Source organism: Haemorhous mexicanus, chromosome 6 (assembly GCF_027477595.1).
Source record: "Haemorhous mexicanus isolate bHaeMex1 chromosome 6, bHaeMex1.pri, whole genome shotgun sequence".
Classification (NCBI taxonomy): domain Eukaryota; kingdom Metazoa; phylum Chordata; class Aves; order Passeriformes; family Fringillidae; genus Haemorhous; species Haemorhous mexicanus.
In genome coordinates, this window is record NC_082346.1 from 3,615,728 (window position 1) to 3,629,012 (window position 13,285).

The 13,285-nt window shown below is 41.7% G+C and overlaps 1 protein-coding gene across 1 annotated transcript; it reads left to right on the top strand.

Moving 5' to 3' along the window:
* Positions 1–288: 288 nt before the first annotated feature.
* Positions 289–11,625, top strand: E2F8 (E2F transcription factor 8). The gene is made up of 13 exons (XM_059848314.1): positions 289–498; positions 1,725–2,000; positions 2,323–2,479; positions 3,559–3,864; positions 4,502–4,663; positions 6,075–6,212; positions 6,525–6,734; positions 7,255–7,339; positions 7,612–8,095; positions 8,976–9,194; positions 10,020–10,149; positions 10,243–10,559; positions 11,281–11,625. Exons 1-13 carry the CDS (start codon positions 460–462, stop codon positions 11,452–11,454), a joined length of 2,697 nt encoding a protein of 898 aa, XP_059704297.1. The 5' UTR covers positions 289–459; the 3' UTR covers positions 11,455–11,625.
* The last annotated feature ends 1,660 nt before the right edge of the window (positions 11,626–13,285 follow it).

A 13,285-nucleotide genomic window follows, 5' to 3' on the forward strand; every position in this document is an offset into this window, starting at 1 on the left:
CCCGCCCCACCCGCCCGCGGCGGCTCCGCGCGTTGAATTCAAATCGGCACCGGGAGCGGCCCCGCGCTTCGGCCGGGCCGGGGCGGGCGGCGGCCACAGCGCTGGCTCCTGGGGGCCGCCGGCGCCCCCGGACCGTGGGGTGCGCGGCGGGAGCGGGAGGGCGCAGGGGTAGCGTGTCCCCTGTGTTTAAACGCGCCGCCGGCAGTGCCCATGGGCGGTGCTAGGCCGTGGCGGGCGGGGCGGGGCGGGGCCGGGGCCGTTGGGCGGCGGGCGCGCGCGGGCCGGACCGGGAGGCGGCGGGACGAGCCTGGCGGCCGCGGAGAGCAGCGGGAACCGGCCCGTCACGGGGCCCCCATCCAGTGCCTCCCTCCCTCCTCCTGCCCTGCAGAGCCGGCGGGACCTGCGATGCGGAGCGGCGCGGCGGGAGTGGCGGGTGTCGCCTCCTGAGGCGGCGGGAGAATGCGGCCGGCGGGCGGGGAGATGGGGGCCGGCGACAAGGTAATTCCTCCGGTGAGCGAGAGCAGCCGACCCCCGGGGCTGCCGCTTCCCGCGGGGCGGTGACAGCCCCGCTGCCCGCTCTCAGCCCGGCTGGGGATGAAACCGCTTAGGTCGGAACGATCGCGCGTAGAAACCGCGGGATGACAGAAACCGAGCGTACTTTACCTTCGCTTTAATTTCTGTCCTCAGCAAGAGTTCCTGAAACTTCTCTCTCACGACCTTTATACACGGTGTCCATGAAGAACACTTCTTCCTCCTGGCTCTCCTCTGCTCTTTGTTTTTCCCTTAGCGGAGGGTGTGTGTGGAGGAGCGGGGATGAGGATGTTCGGAGCGTGTTTGTCTCGGGCGTTCTGTGGTGCCGTGACGGAAAAGTTGCGATTGGAAGAGGGTCCCGCGGAGGTGGGGCGGCGCTGTGCCGAGCCCGCTTCCCTCACAATTCCAGGCTGGCCAGCCTGCCCGGAGCCCCGGGCACCTCCCCGAAAGGGGCTCCGGGACCACCACAGACCCCAGACCCATTTCTTGGAGGGCTTTGCGGGGCCGACCGCGCATGCGCGGGGACACGGCGCGAAAAGCAAAGGAGGCAAAAGGAGGGAAACTACGGGGGAGCGGATCGGTGCCTGATCCAGCCCGCCCGGGCACCCCTTTCCTTCTCTTTCCCGTCCTTATCTTCTCCTCTCATGGTCTGTCTCGGCAAGTCCCGCGATCACCTTCCCCCCGTTACTCCGCTCCGAAGTTTGTTAAAGTTCACTGTGAAAGTTAAGAGCGTGTTAGCCAACACTCCCATGACTACAAATAACCGGGCTGGTCGCCGGAGTTGAGGCGATTATATTATAAAGGATAAGAGTTCCCTGGCATGCAGGCTGGTGTCTATTTAGCTCAACAAGAATTTATAAGCAACATCAACCAGCTCCCGGGTCATTACATGTTTCAGCTATTATTTATAGCTCTCTGCTATGGATTAACGTATGTTCTGATTGTATTTGCCTCAGAGGAAGGAAAAGGAAAATTACCCGAGGAATAAATGCTAGGGGACCCGAGCCTTAAGCTACAGGTACAGAAATGGTTTCAGGGAAGGGACTCATTGGTTCAGAGTAGGACTGGAACCCTTGACTCGGAGCTACCCAAAAAATGCGATGGATCTCTATCCCTCTTTGACTCTTATTGATAAAAGGATCATGGTACACCTGGGTTTTAATATCACCATTGTTCTTTTCATTGATATGTAGGAAAATGAGCATTCTGATTCATGCAAAAATGTACTGAAAACCCCTTTGAAACAAGCGTCTACCTCACAGTTGGTACTGACAGAGAGACAGCCTGACTGTCAGCCTCTAACCACACCCCCAAAACCGAAGGAAACCCCTCCAGCAGATCCATGGACACCTACTTCCAACCTGAAAATGCTCATTAGTGCGGCCAGTCCTGAGATTAGGAGCAGAGAACAGAGAAGGCAACTGTCAGACAGTTCAAGTGAGGTCCTACAGACAAAACACTGTTTGCAGGTATGTTGTAAAGTTGTCTGTATTTATTTTCTCTTTTTCTCCTTTTTTTTTTCCTTTGGTTAAGCTAGCTGAAGGCTGTTTATTCAGTATAAAAATTATACATTGACACAGTACATCTTTTTTAAAGTTTTGGTTTTGGAGCATTTACCAAATGTAAGTAATGATATTGACTAGCTGCATTCAACAGGTAATATTCTTGTTTTATTTCACAGCTGCTGAGGACAAAGGGAGAACACTGGCCCTTTGACAGTGCTCACTGTGAAATATCTGTGCTTACATGTTGTCAAAAACCTCACAATCTCTTTTCCTTATTCCCATGTAGGAGCACTTATTGGGGGATGAATATGAAAAATCTCAGCCAAGTCGCAAAGAGAAAAGTCTCGGATTACTGTGTCATAAATTCTTAGCTCGGTATCCTGATTACCCCAGCCCTTTACAGAAAAGTTACATTTGCCTTGATGAAGTCACTGAAGAGCTACGTAAGTTGCTGTTCATCCTGTGAAATCTTTCTTCATGCAAATTTACCAATAAGCTGCCATTTTTGTTCGTATATTTTTGCTCCATACAATTTTGGATGCTTACTCTGTTCTCAAATTTATTTAAACCCAGTTTTAAACTGCTGATTCCCAGAGCAATTATTTTAGAATGCTGATGTTTCCTCAGTGAATTGAACTGAGAAACTCTGAATTCTGTTCCATATTGAACCTCTAAATTATTGCTTATACCACAAATAACCAGTTGCAGGTTTTTTTATTCAGAGATGATACCTAAGATTAGTGGTTAGATTTTTGCAGCAGGAATTAGCATTTCTCAAACTGAGCCCACAGCTTCCTGTCCAATCATGACATCAAAGCAAGAATCTTCTTTCTGTTCTTGATGGATATTAACTTTCTCATTCTAGATCGCTATTTTTTATGCTGCACCAATCATTTCTGCAGAGTCCACATTTCTAACATCAAGCTGAAGCTTTTTTAAATCACAAAAAGTTATGGAGTTACAGTATTCTACAGTTTATATATGGATAATAGTTTTAAAATTTTAAAGCTGTATGATTTACATTTTTGTATACTTTGTACAAAAGGACATATATTTTAGGAATTGTCTGGTCAAAACCAAGAGTTTTTCAGACAAATGAGAAGAGTGTGCTAATAAAATGACATGCAAAAAAAAGTTGTAATACAGTTTCCTACTGTGAGTTTCTAAGATTGTTTAAGGACACAATCTAGAATCAGTGCAGTGAATAATTAAAAATGCTCTGTTTTTACTAAGGCTGGATTGAAACTCATGTAATGGCTCTTCTGGCAACAGTAAGTTTTATTTCTTAAGGAATGATAAAAGCCAAGTATAGCTCTGGAACAGCAAGTCCTTGCATAAATGAAGCAAGATTTGTTTTCCTCGCTGGCAAGACCTGGGAGGGCTATTTTCAGTTTATGCTGTGGAATTGGCAAAAATGATTTGGAGGTATACTAAGAGTAAGGACAGGACTCTGTGCTGCAGGTAATGCATGAGTGCACATGTGTTCCATGGCAGAGCTGTCAGGTTGACCTTTCCCCTGCAGATGTGGAGCGCAGGCGCATCTATGACATTGTGAACGTGCTGGAGAGCCTGCACATGGTGAGCCGCCTGGCCAGGAACAGATACGTCTGGCACGGGCGCCACAACCTCCCCCAGACCCTGCAGGCCCTGAAAAAGGTGGGGGAAGAGAACAAATACATACAGCAAATCCAGATGATCAAGAGAAGAGAGTATGAGCATGAATTTGATCCTGACGGTGAAAGGAATGAAGAAATGGCAAGTTCTTTTGGCTCAAGTGAGCAGTCAGAAATGTCTTTTGTCGAGCTCCCAGGAGTGGAATTTCGTGCTGGTAATAATTCCCTATAATGACAAGAATAATATGTACTTAAAATGATAAATGTCTATGAACATGGAAAAAAACCCAGTTATTAGCCTTTACTTTTTTTTTTTTGAGGTGGTGCTGCCCCAAAGGCACCACAACTGTTTGTAGTGAGAAAAAGTGCTCTGCACTCTTTCACTTGTCTTATTCATTCAGTTCTTCTAATTTGTTTCTATGTCAGGTGAAACAATCAAATACACCAACATTTAATTCAATTGCCATTACCACTGAATTGTTATAGAAACCAGAAGTTACTACTGAATGTTATAGAAACTTGAGGCATAAATTACTCATTTTGTTTTATTAATTTAGCTTTGATTCATGGAAGAAATTTTAATTAAGGGTTAAGCATCTTTAAGAGTACCAGTTGTCAGACTAGTGGGAAATGTATATATGGGGATACATCACTGTCTCCTCTTTGTAGTCAGACTTGGTATCCACCCAATCATCTGTTTCTTGTCACATAGAAACATGATTCTGGAGTCAGCATTGGCCCTAGTCTCTGTGTTATTCTTACAATTATTATTACTGACCAATTTCTTCAGTGTTTTATGTTTGTAGCTGGTGTGTTGCTGAATACTTTAATCCTTTTTCCTGTCTGCTGCAGCATCAGTGAATGGCAGGAAATACAAGTCCTTGCGAGTGATGAGTCAGAAATTTGTGATGCTGTTTCTTGTATCAACACCTCAAATAGTGAGCCTTGAAGTTGCTGCTAAAATCCTGATTGGAGAAGATCAGTTAGAAGACTTAGATAAAAGCAAGTTTAAAAGTAAGTACAACAGCAAGTGTAAGCTAAATGAATTATCCCAGTACTAATTCATATAAGGAAAAATACTGTCTTATTTTTCCTGCCATAAATGTTTATTTGAGCCTCCAAAAACTCACTAAACACCTTCTGAAGTTTATAATTTTTGTATGGCTATCGATGCATAATGCCTACCTGAGAGGAAAATCCATTAAATCCTCCCTCCTGAAGTATTGTCACAAGCCTCCATATTAGTAACAATTTCTCTTTCTTCAAGCAGCCTGTCAAAGTTTTCAGCATCATTTCACCAAAGGTGCCCCAGAATCATGCAAAATTTGTGTTCTGGCCCCATAACTAACTTGGTAGAAATCTAAAGAAATTCTGTAAAAGTCCTGTGACCAACTTGCCTGTCAGAGGAAGTGAAACCCTTTGCCCTTAACTGCCAATTATTTCTTCATTCTTTTTACCCTTCTCTCAGTTCCCTGCACCCTTCCTCCCCTTCCTCTCCATTCAAATGAATGGTATTTCCAGGTCTAGGTCAGTAAACATATAATAATTAAAAATGTGCTGCTTTTGAGGGATAGTTGTGGGTTTCATTGAAAATTAGACTCTTCCTTAATTCTCAGATTCCTTTGCTTGTTTGGGTTATTTTTTGTTTTGGTTTTGAGGTTTTTTTTGGTGGAATCGTGTCTATGTGAATACTGATCCTTGCTGGTTTCAGTTCATTATTTCCTTTCCACTGCCTCACATCAACATAGAGAGGGTGGGTGGCTACTCAGTAGGGTTTTTTGCTGCTTTTATTCTTCCATATGAAGAGCCTGTCTCACAATAAAAGCATTTTCAAGGCGTTCCATCTGTCTACCTATATTTCAAGTATCAATCCCATGTTTTACCATGTTCTTGGTTATGAAGCCAAAAATTCCATTACCTAAGCACATTCACTTTGCTCTAGAGCTCACTTGTAGTTTGACTTCTTCCTGAAGCTTTTCCCTAATAGCTCAACCTAGAGACAGGGAAGATATGCAGGATGATTATCCTGTTGGATTTGAGTGTGTCTCTTCCCTCCAGTTCCCACGTTTGCCATTGCATGTGTGTACCTGCCTTTTAATCTACTTATATTTATTACAGGATTTGTGTTGGTTTGATCATTGCACAGAAATTAACTTGTTTTGAAAATGTCCTCTTTTCCATATTTAGCATAATAAATTTTGCAGTGTCTTCCAGATCTGTATCTATGTTTTCTATTTTACATGTAAACTTTGTATCACACTATTATTTCATTGTATAAGTACCTGTTCCACAAAATTGTTCTTTTGATTTTTTTAAAAGCTTTTTCCTTTTAGCAGCTTAAAGGGTGTTACAACATTTCTTTATCTGATACATGCTACTCGTTAATTGCAGTTGCTACACTTTCCATTTATTTCTTTTATTTCAGCCAAAATTAGAAGACTATATGACATAGCAAATGTTCTCAGCAGCCTTAAGCTTATCAAAAAAGTTCATGTTACAGAGGAGAGAGGTAGAAAACCAGCATTCAAGTGGACAGGACCTGAGGTCTTGCCAAATACTCTGGGTAGGTGCATGTGTAATTTCCTTTTGTTCTGCTGATGATATTGATTGGTTTTTTCATTTTCTCTACTAGAAATGTTTGACCAAAAGACAGAATAACTAAGCAGAAAATCTTTTACTAGTCACATTGCTGTCCTTATCAGCACAGCAACCAGTATCTATTTGCACACAGTGGATGTTCAGCTATTGAGATTCTTGAATTTCCATGTTTGCTGCTGTTGGTACTTCAAGAATTATAAGCCAGGTTCAAATAATTGCTTTTAATTACTGAATCTGCATATGATACATATTTTCTTCTTTTTTTCTGTTTTTTCAGATATAAAACTTGAAGCAACTTCTACAACCTGTTCCCCACCTATTTCAGAATCCATCACTTCCAAAGAGCAATGCTCAAAAGCCCTTTTTCCTTCAAAAGGAAAGCAAAACTTCACTCGGCATTCATCTCTAATAAAATTAGTTAAGAGTATAGAGAATGACAGAAGGAAGATCCAGTCTGCTCCAACCAGCCCAGTTAAAATAAGTGCCAGTACGTATCTCTTCATCATTTTTCTTTTAGAAACTTCTTTTTCTTTGTTTTTAAGTCAGATGTAGTCTTGCGTTAAATATTTGGGCTTGCCCTCTTCTCACAGGACATGTAAATGTGTGGGCGGTGCCTCATTTCAAAAAATACATCTTAAGAGCTGTCAAAAATGCAGAAATGGCTACAAACTTTTTGTTTCTCTAGGATCACTGAATATTGGATCTTCTCTGAACCTGCTTTGTTGTAGAAACTCTGCTTTGGATCATACTATCTAAACAGTTCTGTATCCCAAAACATGGCCAGAAAATTACCTGGGTGTTCATGTTCTTGCTAGGGATCCTCTCTGGGGCCTTTAAAATTGGTTTGATGTAAGCTGATGTCCATGTCAAATCTGGGCTGAGTTTGAGGATAAGTTATCTCATTAAATGTTACATGACATAATGCCGTCTCCTCAAGTTAAAGTTAAATTTTTACTTTGAATTGATGAACTCACTGTTTTGATTTGTTGTTCTTCTCCTCCAACCAGGTACTTATCAAAGTTTACCAGTTTTCCCAAATACAATAGCTCAGTTTCCAGCAATCACTAAACATCAGCTGGAAGGACAATCCAAGTAAGTTTGCACAAGTTTACAGGTGAGAACAAGTTAAAGTTATGCTCAGTTTGAGTGGGGCAAGAGCCTGCAAAAACCAATAACCTTGAGTACTGCAGGCTAGTTTTTCATTTACTTTCTCTTTAGTGGATTGAGAAGTACAGGTTCATGGTAAGTCTTTGTATTACAGAAGATAATATCATATATGACAGAAGATAATTTGTCAGAACATTCATTTCTGCATGAAGGAATTAAAACACATTTGGGATTTTTTTGTTTGTTTTTTGCTGAAGGACAGCAGAAGAGATGCAAATGAAATGTGCCGTGTCCTCGCCTGAGGCTGTCCCCAAGCCTGAGCCCTCTCAGCAGCCAGCTCTGAGCCAGCCCCTCGGGGTGTGCCCTGCAAGCCACAGCTCCATGTCACCAGTCATCCTACCTCACCCTCAGTCTGGGGTTTCATATGCAATCTATCTGCACCCTTCCCAAGCCCACACGGTGACAACCTACAGCCCAGGCTTCATGTTGCAGCCTCTGCCATGTGCTAATGTAACTGGAATTAAGAGTAGTAATTCAAAAATATTAAATAAAATAACCACTGAGGAAGGGGACGCTCAGAGAGGTCTGGATGAGCCTACAAAATCCTTGGCAGCTGAAGAAAGACCTGAAACGAAATCAGAAACTTCATCTCAGCGGTGCCTGAAAAGATCACAAGCACTACCAGAGAGTAATTTAATTAAAAGGCGTAAAAGTGATGAGGAAAGCCTTGATACTTCTTTGGTAAGTTAAATTAGTTTTAAAATGCCATTTCATGGCTTAGTGATGTTGCCACCTACTCATTTTCAAAGTGGTGTAGGAGCCTGCCAGTGAGTGTAGGCGTTTTAAATAACATCAGGCTTGAAGAGATGGTGTTGCATTTGCTATGCCTGCTGATGCTTGAGGGGCTGGGGTTTGTATCCAAGAAGACAAAGTGTACAGGTGTAGTGAAAATAAAGCAGCTCACAAAAACACTGTGTCAAAACTTACCTACTGATACATCATTCTGGAGTAGGTCAGGTTGAGAGCAAGGCTGGAAGCAAGAGATCTTCAAGGTCCCTTGAATTCTAGGATTCTGTAAACTTGCTGGCATCTATTCTTGGCTTTAGAGATGTTAGGAGGGAAAGTGGATGTATAAAAGTCACTGGACAGGGAACATCCCAAAATCCTGATGCCTTCTAAATATTTCCACCCAGTGTTGGTTTGTTGTAGGCATTATAGAACAGCACATGAAGAGAATAAGAGGTTCAGATAATCTTGATGTATATGGAGAGATTGGGACTGGATTGCTCTCTACTCCTCAGTTGCTGATAGTTTTGGCATCTCTGTGTATTCTAACTCTCCTGTAAATTTGGCTTGCTGAAACAGTCCTCATATGTTATGGGTGTGTTATGACAGAACATGCTATCCAACATCCACTAGCTGGGAAGAAGCAAGATGTGATAACATGGGCCTGGCTGTCCTAGTGACCAGAAATTTTTATAGCACAAACTTGGAAATGAAGAGGAAGTAAAAAGCTTTCTGTCCAGTTTTTAAGAATGTATAACCATCATTGTAGGGCTCTAATTGAGATTGTTAAGCCTTACAACACCTGCCTTTCTTTTTGTATGTGCTTTTTTCAAAGGGAGAATCCACTAAGGATGAAAAACCACCTTCCAACAGCTCACAAACGAATCATGAAATAGACAATGTCCAGGAAGAGAGACAGAATGAAACCAAAACAGTAGATCAAAACATTACAAGTTGCTGTGACCAATGTACAAAAGAAAATATTCCAGAAGATGAAGATAAAATCAAAACAAAACAAGACATACCTGTGGCATTTGCCATTCCTGCTCCTGAGGTAAGATTTGTCTTGCCATTCCCTGGGAAAACACTACGTGGAGTCTCTGCAGAAGAAACAAAAACTAAATAAACTACAACTACATAGGTTGTCTTTGGCTGAATCCATTTCAGTGTGCTTTTAAAACCTTATTCTGTAGGAATGTAGGATTTCTGTTCCTGCACTGAGTACACAAAAAAGAGGACATAAAGAGGCTTTCAGGCTTCCATTAGAATGAAGGTCACTAAGGAGCTGAGGGCAATATTGAGATCCCTTACCTCCCCCATCCTTTCTTTGCATACACTTACTGTCAAATGCTTTGAAACAGAATCACATGAAACTCTCTTCATCAGTGAAATTCAGTATTCTGCAGTTAAGACTGATTGCTGTAGAGAACCTGAACAGTTCTGCTGACAAAACCAGAATATGTAAATGCAAAGGTTTTGTCATCCAATATTTGTTTTATGAAAAATACAATCCAAGAATGTGATGATTTACTGGGTCCAGAATGTTTCTTCTGGAAAAATAGTATTCAGTATCAGGGTCTCTTTTCCATCTGGTCAAATTGCACTGTGTTAATCCCAGGTGGATTTCCAGTTCCCCACCAAGAGTATCAGCTGGAAATGGAGCCAGCTGACTTCTGTGTGGTTTTAATTGAAAGAGCATGTCCTTGAGGCTGTTGTGTCTCATTTCAGACAGAAAGTAGTGCAGGCATGGGATATGGCATCCTGGGGACATGGAGGATAAAGAACAAGGCAAGGGAGGGTTGCAGTTTTGGAGAAAACTTTTGGGGTTTGTTTATTACATGCCTGGGCTAAAGTTGTGCTGTCTCTTTCTTTCTCTTAGACTTTTTTTCCGTCTGGTTATCTTATTCCTCTGACTCACTGCACCCATGGCAACAAGGCAGAGTGCTCCACTAAAGAGAAGGCTGGGGTGTGTTCTCTGCAGCACACAGCCTACAGCTCTCCCATCACTGGTGAGCGTTCAGGGAAACAGGCACAGGGTTCAGCTCAAGGGGCCAGGGCCAGCTTGTCCTAATTCCTTTCAACACTTGATGTTTCTGTTCCAGGTGTCATTCCAATGCCAACCTCAGAACTGAAGACAGTCAATATTCCTGCTTTTCATATAACACCCTTGAACATAATGCTGTCACCAAATTCCATAGCTGCTGCACCTGTACTGAACAACTCCTGCCTCAATTCGAGCAGTACCAGCTCTGCCCCAAATCCAAGCTCTTCAGCTCTGAACTTTATGCTGCAACACATAGGACTAATACCTGCTGGTGTGCAAGTTCCTGCAAATCCTGTTCTACAGCACGTGCCAGTCTCTTCCCAATCAGAAAATATCAGCCATAGCTCAGGGAGCACAAACGTGCAAGAAGGGAAGGTGAGTTAACTTTTAACATGCTGCAACTCCACCATGGTGGGTTGAATGGGAAGTGCAGTGCAGTAATTCCATTACAGCAGCTAAAATTTATAAACATACATTTCTTTTTGATCTTTAGAAATCAGCACTGCCCAAAAAGAGCTAGCAATGAAGGCCAGCCTAAGTACAGTAGAAATGAGAGGTTAGCAAGGAAGATAAGTGACTTATTTGTGGTGGAAGTGGAGCCAGCTGGAAGATGACAAGATGTGAAGAAACAACTGTTTTAGAGGGAGGATTTTACATATCTGAGAGATAATTTAATAATCACAAAGTGATATTGTGCTTATTAAAAATTTGTTCCTTTGTTATTTTCTTTCCTTCTTGTTACTTCCCTAATCTACCCTCAAGTTCTTGTCCTTAATAATAGCTATTCTTTTAATAGGATAGGACTGTACAGGATTTTAAATATTTTTTTTTCCCCAGAGGAAGTTTCTCTGTATATTTTATGTATTACTGTATTGCCTAATATCTCTTTGTGTTAAAAAAGAAGGGGATTAGAAAAACCATATTTTTATGTATTTATATATATATATATAAAGGAATGCAGGTATATCCTCAGTAAAAAGTTCGGTTTTTAAATTTCAGGGGAAAAAAAAGTTTGGTAACATCCTGCAGAAACTTAGAAGTAGGATTTACTTTTTGTTCCCCCATAAATGAAAATAACTTTCTCTTTTCTCTTCAGTTCCTTCAGCCAAAGGAACCTCAGGAGACTCAGGCAGTTACAGAGAACTTTTTCCGCACACCAGGAGGGCCAAACACAGAACCTGCACTGTCTGCAAACTCAGATGGTACCCAGAGAACCTCTCAAGGAACTCTATATATTCCTCAACGAAAACTTGAAGTTTCAGAAGACTAATTTTGGGATAGGGAATTTCTGATTGTGTTAGCAGGCAAAATTGCTGGTAACACACTGCACACATCTGGCATTGTATGATGGACAATGGTTTGGACATGTATTGCCATGACCTCAATGCTGGAATAGCCTTAATTGATGCTTTAGAAAATAAAACTGACTCTTAAGGAGAAAGTTAATGCCTAATGAATTTTTCCAAAAGGCTTACCTGAAGTATTTTAACAGCAAAGTTATGTATCTAGTGGGGTTTTTTGTGAGTGTGTGTTGATTTCTTCTATGCAAAGTAAGCTGAAATTGTCTTTGTACAGAAAGGTACAGTCTATCAGTCAGTACATATTTTGCACCAAAAAAAAAAAAAGTACTGTGAGTGTGTAAATATTTTATGTCTTAGCAAAAAGGCCACAGGTAAAATGTTTTGCTTCTCTGTTTAATAATGCTCTTTTGTAAAGTTAGGAAGAAGCACAAAAAACTCCCAAATTTCTTAATCAATTTTTATATAAGTTAAGAATTATTTATACTGTATTTTAAAATTGATTTGTTCAGATTAAACTTACATAAAACTCTACAGTGACTTTTTCTGTTTGATCAGATTAGATTACCTAAGTTACACATTGCATATATTGCATATTTGCTGGCATCTCTTAATTCTTTTTTTGTCAGGCAGGGGTTGCTGTGTTCTGAAGGAAGGGGGAAAAAATAATGTTTTGTGAAAAAGTGAAGTTAAGTAACTCAATGTAACTTCTGAACTCTTATCAGTAGATATTACTACTCCTAAAACCAAGTCAGAACAAAAAAGGAAGGAAGATACCACCCTGGAGCATTCAGGAACACGTGTCCAAATGTCACAGAAGTTTCAAACAGGTTCAATCAAACCACTTGAATTTAAATATGTACAGCTGTGTCTCATATACACTGGAGGAAGAAAGATGAAGACTCCTCATACAGTTCACACTCAGATAACAAGTAATAGCTGACAAATTGAATAAAAATACAGAGTATCTGCCTTCCTAGGTGAAATGTGCCTGGTAGACAACCTGGGATAGAAGAAATGGTAGCAAAGCCCAAGATTCAGGCTTGGACTGCACAAAAAAAATATAATTAAAAGAGCTACCACAGTAAAACAAACTCATCTGCTCTTTAATAGTGCAAAGTTCTAATAAAAAATACACCTGACAGAATATTTCGCTATTGAAATATTCCTAAATGAGGGGGAAGAAGAATAATAGCTGGAAGAGGGAAGACTTCTCACTAGAGCACTAAGTAGATTTTTCTTTTCCAACGAGATAACTGATCTTCCTTACACCTGCTATCAACTTCATTCTGGAAATATGAAGGCAAGGGTTTTAGAAACTTGCATTACTCAGTGGAAACAAACTTCACCCCTTTCATTTTTGAGCACCACATCTGACAGACTAAGAAACTACATTAATTAGGCTTGGTGAAATGGTCTTGTCACACACGGTGCTGAGAAAGCTGAGCATGTTTTCTGACTTTCTGTCCAGCGTCCCTTGGCTCCTGACACACAGCAGTTGCTTTTTCACAAGCACTTTTCTTCCTGTGTGCTGGTTTTGCAGGCTGAAAAGCTGCTGCTCTCAGCTCTAAGGGTCTCCTGCCCCAGCAGACCTGCATTTCTCTCTGGCAGCCCAGCTCACTGCCCTTCCCACCTTGCCTCACCTCCCCTGGAACATGCCCTGAGTGCCTGATGTGCTCTGGGGAAGTCCCTCTGATCCCCAGGCTGGCTTTGCTTTGGAGTTGCTGTATTCCAGCTCTCAGGGCAGGGTTTTTAATTCCTTCCACTGATTTATAGAAAACGACTTTCTCACTCCAGTTCACG